The sequence below is a fragment of the Gymnoscopelus microlampas genome (genome assembly GCF_963454915.1).
Source record: "Gymnoscopelus microlampas genome assembly, chromosome: 13".
Classification (NCBI taxonomy): domain Eukaryota; kingdom Metazoa; phylum Chordata; class Actinopteri; order Myctophiformes; family Myctophidae; genus Gymnoscopelus; species Gymnoscopelus microlampas.
The window spans coordinates 30,398,864-30,423,543 of record NC_139950.1 but is presented as its reverse complement, the minus strand read 5'-3'; the positions used below and the strand labels follow the sequence as shown (position 1 = coordinate 30,423,543).

Here is a 24,680-nt window from a genome sequence, read left to right as displayed (position 1 = left end):
AAGTAAAGTCTGCGACAATGCGGACATAAATTGTGCATATAGGCCACAAAAAGTGTGTCCTCTGCATTTAGCCCATCCTAGGTATTAGGAGCAGTGGGAGGCCCAGGGACCAGCTCAAGCTTCAAGGCCAGTGCCTTTGTCAAGGACAGTTCCTTGACACGCATAATGTATATCTTTTGGTGTGGGGGAAAACCAGAGCACCAGAAGGAAACTCCTGTGAATACAGGGAGAAAACAGGGTGACCGCAGTGGGGTTTGAACCCAGGACATTGCATGTATGTACTGAAGTTAAATTTCACTAGTAAATGTTCCTACATCTGTTGACTGGTGGCAGTCAGTCCAGTAGATGGTGCTGTTTTAAAACAAACTTATGTTTGGCTACTTCAGGGGTCTCCTGGATTCACATTGTGAATTCAAGTCTTCCTTTGAGCATGGAATATATGAAGGTACCAGAGAAAGACCTCCTGATGAAAAATATTCTTTGTTTTTTCAGAGTGTTAGATTTTTTTTATTTATTTTTTACAAATTAGGGTATTCATAAATATGGAGATACAAGGGTTCTACCTGACAACAACAATAGGTGTCTGCGTATGCATGTGTGTGTGTTCCCTTACGTTGCACTGCTCTGAGGGAAAAGCGCCGATGCCCACCCTGGTGGTGTAGGCCTTGACCACCCCGTAGACCTCGCCCACATTCTGAGGGGGCATGCCCAGGCCCGTGCACACGCCGCCTACCGTGCAGTTAGATGACGTCACAAACGGGTATGTACCTGCAAAGGAAAACAGAGAGGTCAAACTCAGGAAAAACTGTTGGTTTGTATGTTGTCATGCGACAGTGTTGCAAGAAGATCAGATGCAATGCTTTGTGAGCTTGTAGATTTTCTATTTTCGACCGACATACGATGGAACATAAATTAAGCAGAAATATTCTTCCCGAATATAACAAGGGCTAGGGAGAGAGATGAAGAAATGAAATAAAATGAAATATAAAATAAGAACACAATAAATAAAAATGTATTTAAGAGGACGTGAACAGAACTCAAACTTCTTTTACCAAGAGTGCATTGTCTAGAAAAGTTATTTTAAAGTTAAGGCAATTACACACATTGTCCTACCAAAAATATATACCGGTACACATTTCAGCACAAAGCCTGTTATACAATATGAGATTATAGAACACCGAAGAGGGCTTAGTGCTAAAGAAAACATATCATTTTTTGGGGTTTTCTATCCGTGCCAGGTTTTCCATCATTGCACAACACATGAAGGCAGCAAATTTCAAGACTGAGATATGCAGCATATCCACTCGTGACATGAACTGGTGGAGTGAGGCGTGCTTGTGTTCCACCCGAGAGGATTTAATTTCTCACTGGTCATTTTCATAAAAGCAAGGCATGAGCATAGGACTTGGGGGGAGGTGACGACTGTTGTTTCCATGCAAAGCCCCGTGTTGACAGTGCTGAGTGATTCGATTGTGTGCCTGTCCAGACATGTCCGTCCGACTGGCCTAATCCGCATCCATCTCCCGCCACTGTCAAGGACAGCTCTGACCGGTCTGTCCCTCTGGCCAACACATCCCAGTCAGAACTGCTTTAACAGCCGGCAAATTGTTATCTAACACACCATCATATCCAGTTTGCAGAACCAGTCAAGCTTGATGAGCTAAAATTTGTGTTGGCAGACACTTGCGGAGCTTGCCTGGGTTAATGGGCCAGTTAATCACTAAGCTGTTTCAAAAGAATGAACCACATACACCTGTCAACTGCCAGCACACTAAATGCTCAGTTGAGTTGAATGTAATTTGAGTCTGGTTTTGTTGTCTGTTGTCTGGATTGGACAGTGTTCCTCAGGTGACAGCCACCTTGGTCTTGGGCGTATCAAAAATGTATTGTATAGGTGTAGTGTAAACCATGTCAGAGACTAATGTCATTATATAATATATTACATAATATATTGTTAACAATGTACTTTTATTTAATGATATTGTTATTTACTAAACACAGATTTTGGAATAAAAAAAGGAATCCGCACACTCGATCAAGCTCCTACGGTATTTTCTTTATTGAGATTACCACCCAAGTGACGTTTCAAGCCTGGTAGCTCTTTCTCAGACCAGGCTTGAAACATTGTAAAAAAATAAGATTAAACGTAAAAAACCCTGTGGAGCTTGATCCAGTATGCATACTCTATTCCTATTCCTTTTTGATGTTTGCTTCTGCCCACCGCCTGGTATTTTAAACCTTGGATGTGCGTGCTTTATTTACTTGTTTGTTAGACTTCTGAACAACACATGATCAAAAGGAAGCCACAGAGGAATAGTGGAGATCACTTTGGTGAATTACTGTCTGTAACACTCTTGTAAAGCAGCTATATTAGTGTTTGGCAGACTGATACAAGGCCGTGTGCATAATACTGTGATTCTTAATCACAGGATAATGCCCTGGCAGAATGCTAAGAGCACGTACTGTACTGTATGTGTGCTGTTATGACAACGACTGTGTCAGACCTTGACTGTAATTTAATCTGCTGACTGCCGCCAGGCTCCTGGATAAAAACATGTCTGTTTTGAAACATACTGTAATGTCTGGGAGGCTTGTATGTGGAGGCTGATAACAGTCATTATCTGAAGAAAATGATATTCAAACGAAAGAATAGATGAAGTTATGTTTAGTTTTTTACAAAAAAAGTTCCAGATTTGAAAATGTGGGTGCGCTGTATGTGTTTTCTAGAAAACACCTACTGTACAAAACTGAGTTACAAAATGTTTAACGGACCAACACACTGACATTGGTGCAGGGTGCATTTGTATTCATGCACAGTACAAGTTGATGTCCCAAAGGTTTCAACAGGGAGCATGCACGTCAACTGTGGACACCATATCACTGTAGTAGCTGTTAAGTCAACTCACCATATCTATTAGTTCCAAGCAGGCTTTTTCAAAGCGCATCAGTAAGTAACGTAAGTGTTATTGTAAGTAGAATTTTATCAGGTGGATCCCTTCGGGTCATTTGGTTCCATTTCTACACTACTTAGAGATAAATCAACAGAATCAACAAATTTTACAGTGTACGTGCGCTGTTAAACAGTCATGGTGGAGTACTGACCGAAGTCGATGTCTAGCAGCGCCGCATTGGCCCCTTCCACCAGGATCTTCTTAGGGGGGCCGTGAAGAGCCTCGTACATATAGTACACGCCATCTCTCACCATGGGCTTAATCCTCTCCACAGAGTCCTACATGCACAAACACAGAGTGTTATTCCAAGGAGAGGTTGTTGTTTTGTTTTGTTTCATTCAAACAAAGCTGTTCTGGATTTGATCACCGTTACCTTTAGTGTGAGTAGCTCTCCCTCTATGTCGATCTCCAACGTGGGGTACATGGCCTTGTACTGCTGGGCCAGGAGCTTATACCTGCAACACAAGTCATGATCATCAATACTTAATGTTCTGTGTCTGTTTCTCTCTCATTTCACACTGTGTGCACGCACGCACGCACGCACGCAATTAAAAGGAGCAGAACAGCTTTAAAGTCAGAGATGTAAATGTGCTGTTGTTGTCTGACAGCAGAGATGTGAATGCTCTTGTGCTTTAAAGCCAGAGATGTAGTCTAGTGCTCTGGGACCTGAGATGTGACTGTGCTCTAGTCTAGTGCTCTGGGACCTGAGATGTGACTGTGCTCTAGTCTAGTGCTCTGGGACCTGAGATGTGACTGTGCTCTAGCCTAGTGCTCTGGGACCTGAGATGTGACTGTGCTCTAGTGTTGCGGGACAGACCTTTCCGAGAACTGATCGAAGTCAGCCAGCAGGTCACATATCCTGAGGCCACTTCGCGCCGCCTTGGCAGAGTACACTGGACCAATCCCCTTCTTCGTTGTTCCCAGGCTGAAAGAGAGAGTAATAAATAAATACATAGCCAGTTAAACCATATGACCTTCAATTAAATGAAGTGATGTAACATTCCAACTTTCCTCTTGTGACACATACCCCTTTTCCACCAATATCTTTCCAATATATCATTGCAGTTAGTCAGAAATCTTCGATCTCCAACTATTTTTGTTGTTTTATCGTAAATGAATACCCTATTTCGTCATACGATGCAAAAACACGTTGTGAGCTTGTAGATCTGCCATTTTTGCTATAAGTATTTAGTTATAAATTAAGTGAAAATTATTAAATCTGTTTGAGGATTTTATAAATATTATAATGAATTGCATTTTATAGCGCTTTTCCAAGTGCTCAAAGCGCTTTACAATGGTTCATTCATTCATACAGGGTTGGGGGACATTGGGAGGTGAAGCGGCGAACAGTCGATGCCAGCCACCATGTCCTCACTTTTCCCACATTCACACACCAATGGTGGCAAGCTAGCGCCGACCGACTCCTTGGAGGCAATGTAGGGTTCAGTGTCTTGCCCAAGGACACTTGGACACTAACTCTGGGGGAGCCCGGGATCGAACTAGGAACCTTGTGATTCCCATCCGGCCGCTCTACCGGCCACTCTACCCCTGAGCCACTGCTATTGATCCAATTACAACTAATAAAAAGAACTTGTGACTAAATAATACCTACATTGAATCGATTGGAACTATGTTCCATGTGTACGTTTCGGACAATTCAGAGCCATTTCCAGAATGGAACATTCATTAGAATTGAAATGCAAGGTGATAGGTGAATTGCCTCGTTTAATAGTGGCTCTCCATCTATGTCTCTATTTCAGTATTGTTTTGTCCCATGAATCAAAGGCCCTCCGTACACAACCCCCTCGCACCGGGCAGAACTGCGAAGCTGCAACAGTGAACTCTTTTCCTTATATGATGTGTACTGTGGGGGAGTGTTGTACAAGTATCTCCTCATCCTCCTTTTTGTTGTCTCCATCTCATCCTGCTTTCTGCTGTGTCACCTCTAGGTGGCTACTAGTAGTCACTATGCCTGGTACTCAGTCCGACAATTATCACAATCTGCTGAAAGCTTACAACGACTGGTCCATTCAGACACACTAGTAAGACACACACACACACACACACACACACACACACACACACACACACACACACACACACACACACACACACACACACACACACACACACACACACACACACACACACACACACACACACACACACACACACACACAGTAGCTGGCTGGATGTGTGGGGCTTTGGCTGTTGAGCCAGTAAAGACCACACAGCTCAAGCCAGGAATGCTCTGGGTCCTCTTGGCTTATTGCTCCATACAAGGGGGGCTTAACATTCCCCACATATGTGCTTACAGTTCACTGTCTAATACATGCTTAGTGTGTTACAACAGAATAAATAGTGGAACACTGACACATTGTGATTACATACGGCAGATATTGCCATGAGATTAATAGCATGATATTGTCGCATATTTTGCCATTAAGTTATAATGGCCGTAGACAGAAATTGCGTCCATTCATATCATCTAATTTCACTCGCTGACTCCTTAACCGTTAGGGAGTCAGCGTGTTCCCGGTTCGGTTCCCGGCCGGCCGGACTATTTGCAGAATGTCATCCCCCTACTCTCCCCCCCCTGCACATCTTAAACAGGTGCAGGGTTGCAAAAATATCAAAAAAGTTCAAAAGCTTTGGGCGACTGGGGCCTTCATCAGGGCTTAAATACAAACATATAGGTTGGCTATACGGTAATTACGGTATACTGTATTGTATACCAGGCAACTTGGGTAGGTGTGGTCACAGCTGAGCTACCCAATATTTAATGGCCACACTATTAGATATAGGCCTACTGTATGAGTCCAACTTTTCAACATTTCTTGAGGAAATGCAAACATTGAAGTGTCACCTTGCTATACAGGCACTGTCTGCATTACCCCCTGTCAGTGTCCCTAAGGGTGCAGATGTTAGTACACCAAATGTAGTATAAAGACATTTATGTGCATGATGCACAGTATGTACATATTGAAGGACATCAATATAACATTTATTGGTGAATTAACTGGCAGTAAATGACGCACTCTAATCCTCCTCTGTACAGGATGAGTCATCATACTCACAGATAGAATACAGGGATAAATTAGTCAACCACTTCCTGGCCTTTTTGGAGACAAACAGGAAGATGTGAAAACTCTCATGATTAATTTGACCCTTTCTCTTAAAATATGGCCTGTTAGTCCTACAAATGACTGACAAGCAATGCCAGTTGGTGCCAGACCCTGGACTGAGAGCTTGAGCACAGTGGTGTCACATTATTATTGTTATTCTTTGTTATTTTGATAGGACACTGAACAGAGACAGGAAAAGCGGGCGTGATATGGAATAAAGTGCCTTGGGTCGCGTTCGAAACTATAGCCTTATTCGGACCTCCTTAGACTAACCACAGACTTCCATTATCACAGCCCAGCCTAACAGAGGCTTACCTGAAATTTTCTCGGGCAAAAACCGGGACATGCTGACTTGTGATTCAGACCCACTGTCGCTGGATTTGATGACGTGAGACGGTGGGTCTGACCACGTCAGAATAGTGCAATGGACTTCCAGAAACGCAAATGCTGCCATAGACCAAACCAGAAGTGCATTCAAGAACACTGTTTGCCGCAAGCGATTGCAATTAACACTATTTACTTTCAACATTAGTTCTGGAACAATTTTTTACCAAATGTTAGATTTTGTTCAGTTGATAAATTAATATCCTACTCTGGACTCTGCGGGGATTTGCATTTGCCACCACATCTCCTTACCGCTTGCTACCGTTTGCAAATGTTTAATCTCAAACATAAACAGAGGTATTTTTCCAAAACACTCGCGAACCATACAGTATGCAAATGTTGCACAATAGCTTGTTGAACGCACCTCAACACATATTTCACAATTTGCTGCTGTGGGTGGGTTATGTACAGGTATGCATGCCTGGGCAGCTCCTGACACCCAACCCAATGAAGATGTAGAGTTAACCAGTGACATTCTTACAGGACGGCAGCTCACCGATAGAAAAACAGATAGCAAACAGGCTGGCTTCTAGGACAAAGGCTAAAAAACACTGACTAAACCTTATGACAGAGATGCTTATTGACCAGAATCTGTTTTAGACCACAGGCTTTCAGAGTGGGGGTAGCGACCCCCAGGGCGGCCACCAGGGGGCATCATTGCAAAGGAGTCGAAAATGAAAAGGTGGAAAAGAATCTTTACGTTTTTAATTTCAAATCTAATTCAATTCATAAGATTATTCTAACACTTTCAACATGTCGTCCCTATTTTTAGTCACATTGTCAAAATATTTTTTAAGGGGGGACGCAGCCAAAGGCTATGGCTATTTGGGGGTCCTTGTCATGGAAAGGTTTGGGAATCCCCCTGTCATCCCCCAGCACAGCCTCTAGAGGCCAAATTCCATGTCTTGTGTCAGATGTGGCAATCGTTAGCGATGGCAGGTTTCTTACTTCTTGCCTGCTTGCTCTTGTCTCTGCTGCTCCTGAACGCCATCAACCGCTTGGTGGAAGTCAAACACTGGAGGAGGCAGAGAGAGGACACTCACACTCACACACCGCAGAGAAGACAGCGCACACTCACTCACACACACATACATACAAGTGCCTACACTCTCAACAAACCCACACACAAAAAAAAAAGTCTTGAACAAGACCTTGTGGAACTTACCGATATGGGCTCTATCAGAGATGATTAACCTTTTCGCCCAGCCTTCAAGACCTACAAGCGCGTGTGTGCACACACACACACACACACACACACACACACACACACACACACACACACACACACACACACACACACACACACACGTGTCAAACTCTGTGACAGAAAACTGACATGTTTTGTTGTTGCCATCTGGTTTTGTCCCAAACATGTACTGTATGTCACCCACCTTTCCCTTTGCGTTCATTCTTCGCTGCCTCTTCAAACAGGCCTGGGAGATGGATCACTACCCCGTTACCTGAAATCACAAAGTTTTGAGTCTCTGATTATTCAGAAGTATAGAATCAATTAGTGTGAAATGTTGTAATGACGCTGTTCATTTGTCTGTTTATATGTACAGCATGTGCTGTCTCTTTGCCGACAAATTTGGCTTCCAGAAGATGCTTGACTATGGGCTTTTTTTCATCTTTACTTAATTCATGTGGACGGAAACTAGGTTTTCCACTGAGCAGTAATCAAGAACAACCAAATGAAGAGCAGGAGAGACTAAAAGACAGATGCTCAAGGCTAAAAGAGCACTATATAATATTTAAAAAAACATCTCTCTGGTGGGGTAAGTGAGTCATTATCTGATGAATGGAATTTTGTGTCCTTTTCCTTCCAAGGCGAATGGTACAAAATGGCACAATTTAAAGAATAGAAATTTGCTACGGCCAATTCAGATAGATTACTGAAGTGTTAGAGTAGCCATTAGAATGGCTAGTCAGTCAAACTCAGGTTTTAGTATAACAGCCATATTGATAAGATTTCAGCCATAACGTATCCTCCCTTGTCAGATGGTAAGACTATAAATGCTGGGGAGGACAAGCTCAGTATACATCTAAGATAGCTCAGTATAGTCCGATTATGCAATATTTTATAATTTGCATAACCTGACAAATAGGAACTCCCCATTGGAACCCATTGAAGCTCTCCACTGTATAATGACGATAACACAAGGCTACACTGGCAGCTTTATTATGGAAGCTACATAAGGCACTTTGCATTTTGCCAACAACACCCATAGCATAATATAATCACGATAAACCGCGGCCTCTCATGTATTATTACTTTATTACTAAATCATATATGATCAATATAGCACAGCAAACACACTGGAGGGTTCAGTTTTTATGCACCACATATCTGGAACAAACTCCCAGAAAACTGCAGGTCTACTGCCACTCTTATTTCTTTTAAAACATGACTGAAGACCTTTTAGTTTAGTTAGTATTTTTTACTTATTTTGTTTTTTGCATCCTGATGTTATTTTTATAATTGTGTTTCCTTTGCTTGATGTTTTGTGTAAAGCACATTGAATTGCCTTGTTGTTGAAGTGTGCTATACAAATAAAACTGCCTTGCCTTGCCTTGCCTTAAAGGTTTCACTAACAGTAGGAGAAGCCTATGCTCTTACGGTAATATAGGCGTGTTCTCTAAATGGCATGCGTTACAAATTACAATCAACCGTATGTGCCAAGACAATGTGGAGACCCACCTGATAAAATGCTGACTCACTATTCAGCTATATATGTTGACGTATTGGCAACTAAGCTATGCGTCTATAGTATATTGCTCATGGTAAACTGCAGATGTGAGGATGGCTCAGGGCCAGAGAAAGAAAACAACTTTGACAGAAAGAAACCATTAGCTAATTAAGTTACTGCAGATGAGTGGACCTGTTCTACGCTGCAGGCTGACTCAGTCGCGAATGATGCTCAGTCACTCTTATTGTATGGTAGTAACGCCCTAAAATGGCGGAACATTTGTCCTCATCGATTCAGCAAGAAAAATGCAAGGCAGGTTGACCCTACAAGAACGACCTGCACATGCATGTGGCGTGTATGAATGCATAACTGGGTGTGTGGGGAATGCCTGAGAGTCAATGTATGCACATATATAATACTTGTGTGGGTGTGTTACACACCAATGAATCCGGTGACCTTGGGGTTGATGATTCCGCTGGGTAGGAGGTGGAAGTCATACTCCACTGAATCAACCACCACTGTGTGCCCTGCATTGTTACCTCCCTGCACAGAGATAGAGACAAATAGAAGGACAGGGAATGAAACAAAGTTAATGGAATTTCTGACAGTTTGTTTAGATTAACTTGAAAGGCAGGCTTATACCAGTAGTTGAGCAGCAGCAACAAGCAGTAAGCAGGCAAGCAGCATACATATACTGTAGTGGAGTGCACTGTGGCCTGTAATGTCCTGATTTCTGCAGTCAAATCAAAAAGGGGTGCTTGGTGGCACAGTCAGGTTTCACTTGAATTTAAAGTTACAGAGCATTTCTCAGCACAGGGCAACCACAGTATCGTGGTTAAGCTGTGAATACTAGGCCTAATATTACACCCACAAAACCATAGAGATCAAACCTATTTTATAGTTTTTGTTCTACAGTATATATATATACCTTGGTAAAAAATTCACTCTGTGAATAATTTGTATGTCACTACCTATAATTAGTCCAGGTTAACCCGGCCATTCTCACCTAATCCATACCAGTCTGGTAAGGATGGTAGCATGGTCAGTCACACATGCAAACAACTGCACTGCATAATAGTCAGCAAATCAGTCTATTATCACAAAGACATAATCACTAGGGCAGGTAAAGTCACCTCTCAGTCTCACCCTGCCCACCACCTCTTCCAACTGGCGCCCTCTGGGAGGCATTACCGGTCTCTGTCCAGTGTCCACCAAATAAACCCACTGCATTAAGGACTCTGAACACCACGACAGATGTAGATGCACAAAGAGTACTTGTATCAATGTTGGACATTCTTGTCTCTGAACTTTGTCTGGTGACAGTCCATGAATACTGTCTGTTGTGCTAGTTTAAAGTGATATTGATAATGGTCTACTGTATGTTTGATGTTGCTTTTTTCAACCACATTAACTTGTTGAGCAAATTAACCCCCCCCCCCCCCCCCCACACACACACACACACACACACATTTCTGTTGGGTCAGCTGTTGCCTTGCTCATCTGCTAAATAAATTAATATCTCACCTGAAGACGGAGTGCCTCAGTATTTGTTCCCTATAGCCTGCCTCACCACAAGTAGAACTTTGGTTTTCTTTGCACACATTTCTGTGTTGCAACTGCTATTGTACCCTATTGACTCACCTGCCAGTGAGGAGCCCTCACTGGGGGGGATGTAGTGTCTCCTGTTCAACACCCCCCACTGACAGGTGCCACCCAAGCCTGTAGGAGTCGCTAGCGCAGCAACAAAAAACGCCAGAGGCTAATCCCTAGCAGTCTGTCAGACAGCTGGGCCAATAGGCACAAACAATTAGTTTCTGGCTCTCTTGTCTGTGCTACAATTAATAGGCCCATGAAATCTGGAAGTGTAGCACTGATTGAAAACATCATGACAGGTCACGTTGCACAAGTGGCTTCAGATATACACAAGACTAGCAACAGTGGCGGTTGTGAAATAATAGTGTATCAGCGGAAACATTGAGTTGTAGGACAGGAATGCAACAAACCTGATCTGAACTAAAAGTCAAGGATGACAAACAGTCTTTATTGTTCCCTTGGGGTAATTTCGTCCTCTGCATTTAACCCATCGAAAGTAGCAGTGAGCAGCCACCGTGCAGCGCTCAGTGAGAACTCATCATGACATTATCATCGTTGCCTAAACGTATCCAACCAAGGGCCAGTGTATCAGCTACGATGAATGCCTGGATTATACTTTGTTTATTACATACCGTATATCCTTATTTACTCACAGACACATGGAGAAAATAGCAGGTGATCAACATAGCCACCGTGGTAGCTATGTCTGACATACCGTTCCTTCAGCAATGAAGTCACTTACAGTGACAGTGTGTGGCAGCATTTCAGCTTCCACTGATTGGTCAGCTGTTGTGTTATCAGGCCCAGGGCTGATATTAGTTATATCACCCTCTGTCCTTCTATCACTCCCCTCTACCAGGGCAAGTAATAGAGCCCGACCGATGCCAGATCTTTGAGTCCAATGCGGATTCAGATTTTGGAGCTTGTCGCATCACAATGAATTGTGTGCTTGTGGATCGGTTATTTTTCCAGTTTTTCTATATAATAAGGCTTAAGTGATTAAAACCAGAAAATGACAACACTTATACCATATCATTACGATATCAAAATGCCCAAGATCTCATGACCTGAGAGCAGTCATGACAGCTGACAGGCCATGATAAGCAAAATAAGGAATTTACATCTCCCAGGGCTAGTCATTTTTGGCTATGGCTAGTACTACAACAACTACTAAGAGTGGTGCACAATGTGTATTATTTTTTAATCGTCATTACAATATGAATTTCTACCATAAACACACTGATATCAGAAATTCTGAGATTCATGAAGCCGGAAAGTGACAGCAAGAGTTGTAGACCTTTTCCAAACATGACAGACATACTTCTGCTTTGGGCCATGCACTCTGTGTACTCTGTGAAAACGGTTTACTGTAGATTACCAATGTAAACATGCACAAGATGCAAATCTTTTTAACATTTGTTTTTGCTACCTTGCCCCAAGGTATAGTCAATACACGCTATCATTTTTCTCTGTATTGTGCAGCCCTACTACTACAGTGGTGTCTATTGCCTCGGTCACTTTGTCAGGCAACCACAATCATTTTGAGATTCCATTCTGTTCTGAAAGTCTGTTTTTGACTGGAAGAAGTTTTTATTTACATTATGCTGACAACGCAGAATGACCACATTTAAATTGAAATCACACAAGACAGTCATTTTTGTCCCTACAGGAGGGTCACAGTGGCTGCATGTATGTTTCCCTCTTCTGACAACAAGCTGTAGTGGATGCATTCGCTTACTTGCTGGCTGCCCACCTGCTGATCACCCCTAGGTTTCCAGTCAGCCTGCCTGAGCCTGCCCCATCTTGTGACCGCCATGTGCTTCTTCCCATGTAACCTGTGGCCTATAAATCAAGCCATGGGTGTCCGTGTCACAGTGTGCCCTGGGGGGTTATTCCTGGCCACGGCGGTACTCTGAGGCGACGCAGGTTGGAGGAGCGAGGGCAGATGCCTCTCCGTTTTAGATACTTTTACTATGTGTCCATCAAAGCACCATCCCCCCCAGAGGACCCATGCCTGACCATACTCTATCCCCAATGTGGGACAGCAACACTTGTGGAGTTCTGGATCACCTGCTACAGTGGCTTCATAAATGCACTGTACATTGTGTTTGGGGATTAAATTTCTGAAAACTTTCCATATCACACAGTAAGCTCATGTACGTAGTAGGGACTCTGGTTTGCAACGATTTAAACCAAACAAAACAAGAGCCCTTGTTTGCTGTACTACTCTTTGTATGCAAAGCAGGCCTGGAATTTCGTCATTTTAGGGGCAAGGCCACTTGGCCTTTAGTGTTGTCCATTGTTTAGGGCACAAAGGCCAAGTGCCAGGGCAGGAAGGCCATCAATTAAAACAAGATTTTAGTCCATTGAAAGAATTAATTGAATTTAAGGGTTAATGATGTTTAGGTCTCCAGGGTTCATGTGTATGATAGGTAGGGATGCAACAGTTAATCGAAGTAATCCATTTAATCGATTATAAAAATAATTGATAAATTAATCAAATCTAATTAAATGTTTGATTTCTCCTTTGAGCTGATGCACATTGTGAGCTAAAGACATCTTTTGTCTAATTCGCATGTCAGAGAGAGAGAAGGAGAGAGAGAGAGAGAGAGAGAGAGAGAGAGGAGCGAGAGAGAGAGAGAGAGAGAGAGAGAGAGAGAGAGAGAGAGAGAGAGAGAGAGAGAGAGAGAGAGAGAGAGAGAGAGAGAGAGAGAGAGAGAGAGAGAGAGAGAGAGAGAGAGAGAGAGAGAGAGAGAGAGGAGAGAGAGAGAGAGAGAGAGAGAGAGAGAGAGAGAGAGAGAGAGAGAGAAAATAAACACAGATCAACTACTCCAAAGAGAGAGATGCTTGGTCATTCCATTCTTCAGGAAAAACAACGCAAAGCTCCACCAGTTACGCTTGCATGACATGGAATAACAGAGTTACAGAGACAGAGGCTAAAAGGGTGTGTGCAGTGCACTGTGTCTGTGAATGTCTTTATCTCAGAGATGCCTTCATAAAGCTGAAATATCATCGTGAGTAAAAAATACCATACTAGCATCAGTATCATGGAAGCGAACTCTCTGAAACCTCAACACCATCAACTTCACGCTATATGCTCTAAATCTAGACGTCAAGTCTGGGACAATATTACAGAGCCATATTGATTTGTCAACAAATCATACAGGGAAGGAAGTGGTGACATATAGCAGAAGTATGGCCCAAGCGGGGGATAACAGAGATAGTGTTTGGGCTAGTGAAGAAAGCCTTTTTAGCCACAAAGGTGCTGACAGGTGACTTGCAGGAGGACAGCCATGGGGCTGTGACCCTCTCTAGGGGTATGGTTACGGGGCATGACCTAAGTTAGACTGAAACAACAATGTCCCTACTCGGGAGACCGTATGCATACAATGGGGGGCTGGAACGGAGCAACGGACACAATTGTGTTCGCAATCAAAGTGGTAAGCCGGCTGAGGAGGGTGATCTCTGTCGCTGCACTCACTGTCTGGCAACTCCTACAGGTTGGTCTGTGCGCCTTGTTCAGCAGGGAGCAGAACTAGGTCACATAGCGTGTTCCTCCAAATGCACTACACCCTCCCGGTGAAACTCCTCAGTGTCAGGTGAATTGGCTGGTAACTGTGTGTATCGGAGGGGACTTGAATGTCTACTCTACACTCTCCCAAAGACCAAACTGTAGGGGTTAGAAGTGACAGACAGGGACTGTACACGTGGGGTGGTAGTGTTGGGAGGGGGGGGTGGCATAACAACTAAAGTGGGAGGGAAAATGTTTAATCCAATTTTACAATCATGCGTGCTGGGCTTTTCTGCCTACACTCATACACACATGTGTGGTGTAGCAGGTACACCACTAAATAAGACATATATTTCCAAACATGTATTGGGCACATAGTAAATTTGATATGCATGTTGAATTCATGCGTGCAGTACAGCGCTCATTCCCTCCGTTTACCTCATTAGTGAAGCATGAAAACAAATTCAGTGTATAGCCAATGCCCACTGACTGACCAACTCCAAACCTGAAAATGAATTCTTTTTTTTTTTTTAAACGTTTTGTTTATTCGTTTTTGTTATTTTACATACTCATAGGTAGTACAGACATTTACTAAAGCAAATAAGCAAATAAACAGAGTATCTCCAAACAGTGAAGAAAGTAATTAACAAGATAGACTAATATCAGTAAGAAAAAGGATAAGTTGACCTGAAAATGAATTCTCAATAATGCTACTGCCCCCTAACCTTGACTGCCCCCCTCACTTCGACCTGAAACCCCCACGTGCACTCTGAGTTCTTAGAGAGGTGTTTACTGTAAGGAACACCCAGTGGGAAATGCTGGCGAGGCTTGTTTTATAAAAAGATGAACACAATCTCATCCAACATGCAAGCTATTGCTCCCTCACCCGTCAAGCCCACCGACTTGCTGCAACACATTATACCCATCCACCCCCACCCCCCCGCCCCACACACACATACCATGAGAAAGAAGGGGCGTGTGTGAGCTGTGCAGCAATGCTGCCAGTAAGTGGTTTATTTTTACATGCCTCCATCCTTGGCGAGCCCAGCAGCAGTGACAGCTCCTTGACTGTAGAGAATCTTTGCTATGTCAACCTGTTATCAATGCCATGCATAGTGTCAAAGAGGGAAGACTGCTGAGACCTGTTAAGCTGCAAGGGGTTAAAATCGAACCAGTAAACTACCACGGTCTCATTCCCCGTTGCTGGGCTGAACCCAAGCAAACCTCAAAATGCATCTCAAAGGTATCTTGATTTCCCAGATAAGGTTTTATTCATTCATTAGGCAAACTGATACAGTGTTTATCGCCTTTGCCGTTATTAGCCAGGGCTTGACTAATCTCTCAAGATTTTCAATTTGCAATGCCGAATGGATTCCCAGATTGGGGATCGACTGACTGCAAATTCAATGCCTCCTCCACACCGACACCTACAGTACTGTATATGATTTTCCGTAAAGACTAGAGCACTAAAGAATTGCTTGACGTGTGGATAAATGGGAATTACCATGTGTTGCAAAACAAACAAGCTCCCTCCTTCCCCTCCCCTGACCCCACCCCCTATGACGTAAGAGCAAATTTGTGGCCATTTGAATATGGTCAATTCCTTGTCTATCAAAAAAAATATGTATACATAATAATAATAATCACATTCACCCAATAGACTACTACAGGCAAAACAAGACGTCTTAATAAATAAGGGCCTTCTGGTTCAGTTTTATCATCATGTCAAGTGAAGAGGTTCGTAGTTTTAAATGTATCTATCAACTAGTAAATAGGCTATTTCTTTTAAGCGGATCATGTCGATGTAGCGGTAGGCCATTAAGAGATCTTGCTCTGGAAAATCCAGACACAGCAATGGGAAGTATGGGTATGGGGCTGAGCAGATTTCAAAGAGCAAAAGGAAGTGCCAAGGTATGTATTCATCAACCCTGGCATGAGCTCAAAGAGGGGAGCCCTACATCTTAGGAGATGCTTAAGCTGGGCTGTAAAACATATATACACAAACATACAACGCATGTTATTTTCAGGCCTTATGACTCTCAAAACTATCACACATGAATCACTGTGTATGTACAACGTGCCAATGAGAGATTAACAGAGTAACAGAGTTACACCAGCAGTACTGACCAAATAACATTTCAATAATACTCTGAAAGCTATTCCAATTTCTTGATCACTTGTGACTCATGTGTGTCACATTATAAAAATCCGGACCACAAACTGCTTTTTGTGTTGCTTTTCACTGTTCTCTTAAACAAACCCAAACGTAAAAATTATTTGGGTCACAGGTAACCGTAAGTGTTTTTTTGTTTTTGTTTCCAGTTTGTTGGTGGGAGGAAACATACACATAGGTTGTCTTCTGAGGTGCTGCTGGTAGCGAATGAAAGACATTGGCTTATGTAACAACAGTTGATAAGGCAAACATCGGATTCACAATTAGTTTTTGGGTTACAGTGTGCTGCCGATAATGTAAATTTGATAGATGGTCCTAATAAAAATTAAAAATTAAATATTTCATGGTCATATGTGATCTAGTTCTGGATGTGTTTAATTGAAAAGGTTACACAGTATGAATAAAAACCCATACACTGGCCAGTTATTATCTATTTATTATATATTTTTTTATGTTTCAGCCATAGCCTTTTTCTGGGTCAGGTTTCTCCTTTTTTAATTTGTTCCCAGTTTGACATGCTTAGCTACATGTTATCACATGTTTTATGTCAGCCCCTCCCAACCAGGCTCTGTCTGCAATTATATGATAAGCATGAAACATGATTATTTAATACTGCTTCGTACGATGATGTGTGCCAACTGCCAAAAATAGCAGATCTACAAGCTCATGTGAGTAGGGCTCCTACAGTTCACTGGAAGCCTGGGGCAAACCAGTGAAGGCAAACCAGCAAAAGAGATGCATAGGCTGTCAACACGCAAGGATAAACTCAAGACTGCATAGAATACTAGATTACTGCATTAAACCTAATATGTGTTTAGCTCAATATGATCCATACCATTGCACAAATAAAATGAAAACACAACCTGCTTCTGCAACATTCCCCAGTTTTTAGCTTCATTGCTTCCTGTGATCATGTTACACCACAATTGGTAACCTAATTGGTAATTCATGCTTTACTGTGTGTGTGTGTGTGTGTGTGTGTGTGTGTGTGTGTGTGTGTGTGTGTGTGTGTGTGTGTGTGTGTGTGTGTGTGTGTGTGTGTGTGTGTGTGTGTGTGTGTGTGTGTGTGTGTGTGTGTGCGCACGCACGCACAAAGGTGGGAACTTCTGGTAAAGTGGCCTCATCAGAATTCACCACAATCCAGAAAGATTGAGTTGGAGTGGTAAATTGGTAAGGTCTATTAATTATTGACATTTGACTAGCCTTGGATCAAGACTATCATAGATGTATTTTTATCGAGTTCAACTTTTGCTTTCAAAAGTCAGACTTGATAAAATACATCCAGTGGTGGAAATTAACTATACTCAAGTACTGTACTTAAGTACAAATTTGAGGGATTTTTACTTTACTGGATTATTTTAAATTTTCAATACTTTTACTTCTACTCCACATGTCAGAGGCAAATATTGTACTTTTACTCCACTACAATTACTTGCAAAAGAAAATAGCAGATTTACAAGCTCACAATGCCTCATTGTGAGCTTGTAGATCGGCTTTTTCAAAATATTTATTATACGTTTTGAATACATAATGAGTTTTACTTTTGGTACTTTAAGCACATTTTGATGCCAATACTTTTGTACTTTTACTCAAGTACATATTGAATACCGGACTTTTACTTGTAACAGAGTGTTCTGCATTGCAGTATTGACACTTTTACTCAAGTAAACCATTTGAGTAATTTTTCCACCGCTGAATACATCCATGACGGTCTTGATCCAAGGCTGCCATTTGAAGTGGAATTCATGGATTTGCCTCATTCATAACTAATCGTAGGAGTCAGGACATAGGAATTACAATAAGATAAACACAGAGTCTGTACATGTTAAGGTCATCCTCGCTCACGAGTCACGACAGCGAGCAGATCTCACAGCTCTGTAGTTCTCACACAGTTGTCAGTTTTAGACTTGTCGCCGATTTCGGTATAACTCAACATGTCTTATCTGATTCACCCTCCTGTGGGCAACTTTATTTACATGGCTGACGTTTTACCTTGAGAACCCCCCCCCCCCCCCCCCCCCCCCCCCACACACACACACACACACACACACACACATTTTACTATGTGTAAATCTGGACACAACAACAAAATATATCATAATCTAATGATAGCAGTCTGTGGAGCAAAGTGAAGCTAGCAAAGGATTCAAGGTGACATTAGCAAAAGATACATGGCAGGCAACATGAATGCGGGATAGCAGCGGATCCACCTCCAGCCTGGGCTGGGAGCCGAGCTCAGATCAGCCCAGTAAACCAGTGGTTCCCAACCTTTTCAGGCCGTGACCCCCCAAAAGGTAATCATATTTGAACAGAACTGGGTTCCCCCAACCCTGATAAGCACTTAGAATATAGTTGTTGAGGCATTACATTTTGTTTGACTCGGTTCCACAGATAAATATTGTGAAAATAACCGATCTACAAGCTCACAACACCTCACGTTCAATTTCTTTGCCCCTTTCTTATATTATTTGACAATTTTGACCAGTTTTTACAGTATAGTTTGTTGATTATTTTTGATGCAGTATGGTCTTTTTTTTTAAATGTGGGTATTATTACAATTTTAATAAATTGTCACTTCACTGTCATCTGGGGACCCCCCAAAATCATGTGGGGACCCCCCCCCCCTGTGGGCCCCGACCCACAGGTTGAGAACCACTGCAGTAAACAGCAGCTACCTGCCGGATGTAAAACACATTAAACGCGGGACAGCGCGTCCCGTACCGTACTGTACTGTAATGTACCAGCAGCAGCCTACCTGACATCTGCACACCATGTCCGCGTCCTGCGCAAGGAGGTCCACCACCTTCCCTTTCCCCTCGTCGCCCCACTGAGCCCCCAGCACCACGGTCACTCTGTTGCCGACGCTCGGCCTCAAGGGTCCATCTTTCTCTGTGGTGCTGCTGCTGCCGTCGCCGTTCTGGGCCCCCCTGTCCCCCGGCCCCGCGGCTCCCTCACACCCACTGTCCGACATGTCTTTACGGTGTCCGTGACTGACTGCCTGTCTGTCTGTCTGACTGACTGACTGCCTGACTGACTGCTGCTGCTGCTTCTCTCTCCCTCTCTCTCGTTCTCTCTCCCCCTCTCTCTCTTTCTCTCTCTCTCTCAGTCTCTCGCTCTATCTCAGTTTTTCTCTCTGTGTTTCCCACTGGAGCTGTGGGTCTACTCTGTGCCCAGTGCTCACTGTACACGACTGACACGCCCACTACCGGGATGCGTTCAGCGTGCCACACTGTACTCTCTGGTCCATATCTTGTCAATATTGACCGAATCTGTAGAGGGCGCAGTGGAGTAACAACCCTTTCCCCCCCCATCCGGTGGATTATTTTACATTTTGGTCAAAAAGTGTATTTTAGACGTGAGGTGGGGCCATGCATTGAGGGCTCAAAAGACCTAGCCTGGTAAACCCTCCCTCCGGAAATCTAATTCCCATTTGATTTCATATTACAGCATCAAAAATAATCAACAAACTATACTGTAAACAAACTATACTGTAAAAACAGGTCAAAATTGTCAAATAATATAAGAAAGGGGCAAAGAAATTGAACGTGAGGCGTTGTGAGCTTGTAGATTGGTTATTTTCACAATATTTATCTGTGGAACCGAGTCAAACAAAATGTAATGCCTCAACTACTATATTCCAAGTGCTTATCAGGGTTAAACTGCCCTAAAGATACACCTTCAGGAGGTTGCAATTCGAAAAATGGCCCCTGACTAAAGTCTTAACCTACCCCCCCCAACCCCCACTCCCCTTTTTTTTCTTCTCTTGTACATATTTTTCACTCTTCATACCAGTAACCTGTAAGCTGATTGTATGACGTTCTGTATAGTAGTGTGTATATCTGTCTGTCTCTTATATGTCATCATGATTTGTGTGCATGGGGATCTCATCTTAAACAAGATCAGTGCTTTATGAGTCTTCCAGTTTAGTAGACCTTGTATTTACTTGAATACTTGAATTTGTACTTCCATGTACTGTTGTTCTCATGTCTTACTAAATAAAGTACATCAATCAATCAATCAATCAGCGTGTTCCCACCAAGGAAAGTTGGTAGTAAGAAATTAGGCTTTCCTTATGCTTCCTTAATGCAGCTGGGGACCCCCTGGTTAAGATGAGTCATCTTTCACCATATTCTCCACAAGTGAAGTGGGTGAGTGCATCATGTGTCAGTGTGGCATAGCCTACAACACCAAGAGAATGGTACAGGCCTGAATGCTTGACGCCCACATTGCCCACATTTTCATAGTTGAGATGAAAATGACCCAATGCTCCTGAGGCCAAATTACTTTTTAATGTGCCTTTTTGTTAGGTTTTAGGTGTTGACGACTATAAGTGTCATTGTCCGTCCCTGTGAGAACATCGAGAGTGATGGGAGTTCACTTACCCCACTCAATCACAACCATTGCCGTACAATCTCTTTTGCCCATAGAGGATGCCATGCTGATCCACTTCCCCTCCCATCCATCCCTCCTTCTCTGCACCTCTCTCTCTCTCTCTCTCTCTCTCTCTCTCTCTCTCTCTCGCTCTGTCTTTCTCTATCACACACCCACTAGTTCCCTCTCATGTCACTAATACCAAGTAGGCCTACATTCTACACCATAGAGAACGGTGTAACAGCATGTAACAACATTTTTGTATTTGGAAAACATACTGTAATTGTGAAATAGATTGTCTTTGGTATGGGACAGCTGAATGTACTGTAAGTGTGTGGGGTAGTGAGTGTACACATCATTAGTGTGTCAAAGGGCACCAAACTCTTCAGCACAGCAGCTGTCTGCAGAGGAGGAGGAGAAGGCAAGGAACGCGCCTGGTAACCCCCCCCCCCCCCTTCCGGAAATCTCATTTGCATTTGATTCCAGGAATAGTAACTTCATTTCATTTCCGATTTCAGAAAGAGTAGGAACACTACTGGGATCAAATACAAATGAGATTTCCACAGGGGGGTTTACCAGGCTAGCGAGGAACACCATATTCCCCACTTGCCAGAAGGTCTGCCTCAACCAGCAGGTTGCTAGTAACCTTCTGGATTGATTGATTGATTGAAATTTTTATTAGGCAAAAAAAATGTAAAACATCACAATTACATTTATGATACTTTTGTCTGAAAGGTCCGTCCCAAAAAGTCCTTGCGGACTTGTTTCCGTTGAGGTCCTTGGTATTCATTTCATAGACTCATTTTCATGGAGAGCACAGTAAAGTTGATCTTTATTTTAAAAAATGGCTGATCAAGGGTGATCAAGAAAGTCAATCAAAGAACAAGATTTTTGTGCAGTATTTCCTCTTTTGACAGCAAAAGTGCTTTCAAGACTCCAGCTGGAGCCCTCATTCAATGCCATTTTGATTATGCTTCAACATCTCAATGTCACTAAAAACTAAGCTTCAGACCTTCCAAAACAAACTGATACAACTACTTCTCTGCCGTAAGCCCATGACCCACATAATTCCAACACACTTCGCTAGTTAGGGATGGCTCGGGGTAGAAGACATGCAGCGTTAAGCAAATATCACTGGGATTGGTATTTTGATAGTCTAAGGGACCGTGCCCTCAATACCCGTCCCTCATACCTGTCGAACTATTTCCCCAAAGTGAGTGACACCCACAGCTACAACACACCGTGATCTGGTACCACCCAAATTTAGAACAAACATGTGAAAGTTCTCATTCTACTGCTCTGCCACCAAATGCCCTGACACCATCCATTAAAGGATGCGTAACACTGGTTTCTTTCAAAATTGGCCTGAAAAAACATCTACCAGGAGACCACAAGGGGAGGTAAATGTAAATGACGACAACAACAAACAAACAAACAAACAACAAACAAACAGCAGCAGCAGAAAGTTGGTGTCTGATGTTGCGAGACCCGAAACACCCAGTGAACCCGGGCTACATCACTGATGATATGCCTTAAGTTGCACCAAAAGTGTTTATTAGAACTAGTATTTGTTGATGACATGTATTATTGTGTTCATTTTGTATGCAATGTTGATGAATTGAATATATAGGACCACAATGGAAACAAGTCCCCAGGACTTTTTTGTGTTATCCTTTTAGCTTTAATGTCTTACTGTACCACGTGCTGTTTACATTCCCGACTAATAAAGTATTGTAAGGGGATTTCTATACTATGCGGTGATATGCAAGATTAATTATTGTACATTGTGTTTATGTATTTGAGTAAATACATAATAATAATAATACTATCTGGGATTGATATAGCGCTTTTCTAAGAACTCAAAGATGCTTTACATGTGTGTGGGGGCCAGGGGAGAGGATAAAAAAAAAACTATTAGGAAAACTCAGAAAAGCAAAAGATAAGAATTAAAAACAATAGAACACTAAAAATAACAAGTTGGAATCAAAGTCAACTCGGGAAGGCTATTCTAAACAAATGGGTTTTCAGGGCGGTTTTGAAGGTAGGTAGGGAGGGGGTGTTTCTGATGTGTTTGGGGAGTGCATTCCAGAGGGAGGGGGCAGCTACAGAGAAAGCCCTGTCGCCCCAGGTACGGAGCCTGGTCTTGGGGACCTCCAGGAGGCCGGCGTCACTGGACCTGAGGTGAGGGAGCGGGACGGGACATGTGGCTCAAGGAGGGCAGGTTGTGCAGTGCCTTGTAGGTGGTGAGCAAAATTTTAAAGTGGACTCTTTGTTTGACGGGCAGCCAGTGGAGGTCGTGAAGGGCTGGCGTGATTATGGTCTCTGGAGCGGGTGTGAATGAGCAGGCGGGCAGCTGAGTTTTGAACATATTGGAGATAATAGAGGACTTTGGAGGTGTTGCAGTAGTCTAACCGGGATGAAATGAAGGTGTGGATGAGTGTTTCGGCAGCAGAGGGTGTCAGGGAGGGCTGAAGGCAGGAAAAGTTCCTAAAGGTGGAAGAAGGCTGTTTTGATGATGTGGTTCACATGGGGGAGGAATGAAAGGGTAGGGTCAAAAATGACACCTAGATTGCGGACGTGGGTGGACGGTGTGACAAGGGAGCCGTCGATGTTAAGTGAGAAGTCTTGAAGTGAGGGGCCAATGATAATGATTTCCGATTTATTGCAGTTAGGTTTGAGAAAGTTCTTTTGCATCCAGGTTTTTATGTTTTTAAGATGATGCTGCAAACACAGGATTGCTTCATCACTGTCTGCTTGAATTGCTATATTAAGAGTAATGCAACATGACGGCATATCTGGAAGGGTCACACACCAGTTACTGGACACTTGTGTGTACTGGTACGTCACTAAAGGTCTCTGAATTAAATGAAGATGGGAAGGAGACAGGGCATATTAGGTCCTAATATGTCCATGTCGATATCCTAATAATTAGGATATCAACATGGATGCTGAGGCTGGATGCAGGATGCTCATATATGATTAAAAGACCTAGTGATGGCCTGGGCCGTAGCGTGACGGTCCAGGCACCTCTATCCCCATTTCCTGTCAGACTACTTTCCCTCTCTAAATAAAGGCATAAAAATCTTTAAAAAAAAACAAAAAACCTTGTGATAGTAACATGGTTAACGTCATTTAATTCTTAATGGTTAATTAATCGGTTATGAAAAACATTCTAAATAGTCATCCCTATGTATAACCAACCATTTAAGAATAGATCATTTTAAACATTTATTCTTACAGTAGAATATGGATTGTGTTCCAGGGGTCACAAGAAAGCTCCCAGGGGCCAGATTTGGCCCACGGGCCACCAGTTGAATATCACTGCCCTAAACCAAAGCTCCACCAACTGAGGCTGGCCAACTGGCCAACAGCTCCATCTAGAGCCTACACGGTCTTCCATGTCCAAGTGCTGGAGATGCATACATAGACTGCCTTCATTAAGAGAGACCAAGGAGGAGCTCACTTAAAGGAACATTAAAGCAGTGGTTCACCAACATTTTAATTTCAAGGACCCCTAGTTTGGTACAGTACAGTATTAGGACCACGGACCCTGTAGGTTACTGCTACCTTGGACAGAGCTCCCTCCAAAAAGAAAACTTGTATTTTAATATATAAAATATATATAATATAATATATTTGAGTATAAATAAAGGTAAAAAGAAAAGAAAGAAAGAAAATATTATTGTCTCCCTTTAAGACTTCATTCATGCCATTCTGCAGAAATGACATATATTTTTATTGGCTACAGTTGCCTATGGGTAACTAACTCTCCTATTGAAATTAAAATGTATATGTATATGTTAAATGTATATATACACACACACACACGTAAGGTAAGTATATACTTATTAATGTTAACCGATTAAGAAATAAACAGGCAGCCTG

At 42.7% G+C, this 24,680-nt stretch overlaps 1 protein-coding gene across 2 annotated transcripts in view; it reads right to left on the bottom strand.

Annotated features, from left to right (window-relative positions):
• Positions 1 to 24,680, bottom strand: part of adss2 (adenylosuccinate synthase 2) — a 463,865-nt gene that overhangs the window by 5,741 nt on the left and 433,444 nt on the right. The window contains exons 1-9 of one of the 2 annotated variants that reach the window (XM_084075862.1): positions 19,180 to 19,543; positions 9,588 to 9,690; positions 7,852 to 7,920; positions 7,626 to 7,676; positions 7,409 to 7,475; positions 3,769 to 3,876; positions 3,325 to 3,406; positions 3,103 to 3,229; positions 614 to 768 (exon numbers count right to left, since the gene is read on the bottom strand). In XM_084075862.1, coding sequence (XP_083931988.1) covers positions 614 to 768; positions 3,103 to 3,229; positions 3,325 to 3,406; positions 3,769 to 3,876; positions 7,409 to 7,475; positions 7,626 to 7,676; positions 7,852 to 7,920; positions 9,588 to 9,690; positions 19,180 to 19,395 — 978 coding nt within the window. In that variant the 5' untranslated portion in view covers positions 19,396 to 19,543. Of the gene's footprint in view, positions 1 to 613; positions 769 to 3,102; positions 3,230 to 3,324; positions 3,407 to 3,768; positions 3,877 to 7,408; positions 7,476 to 7,625; positions 7,679 to 7,851; positions 7,921 to 9,587; positions 9,691 to 19,179; positions 19,544 to 24,680 lie in introns of those variants that run through there. The other variant, XM_084075863.1, reaches the window with a different exon arrangement.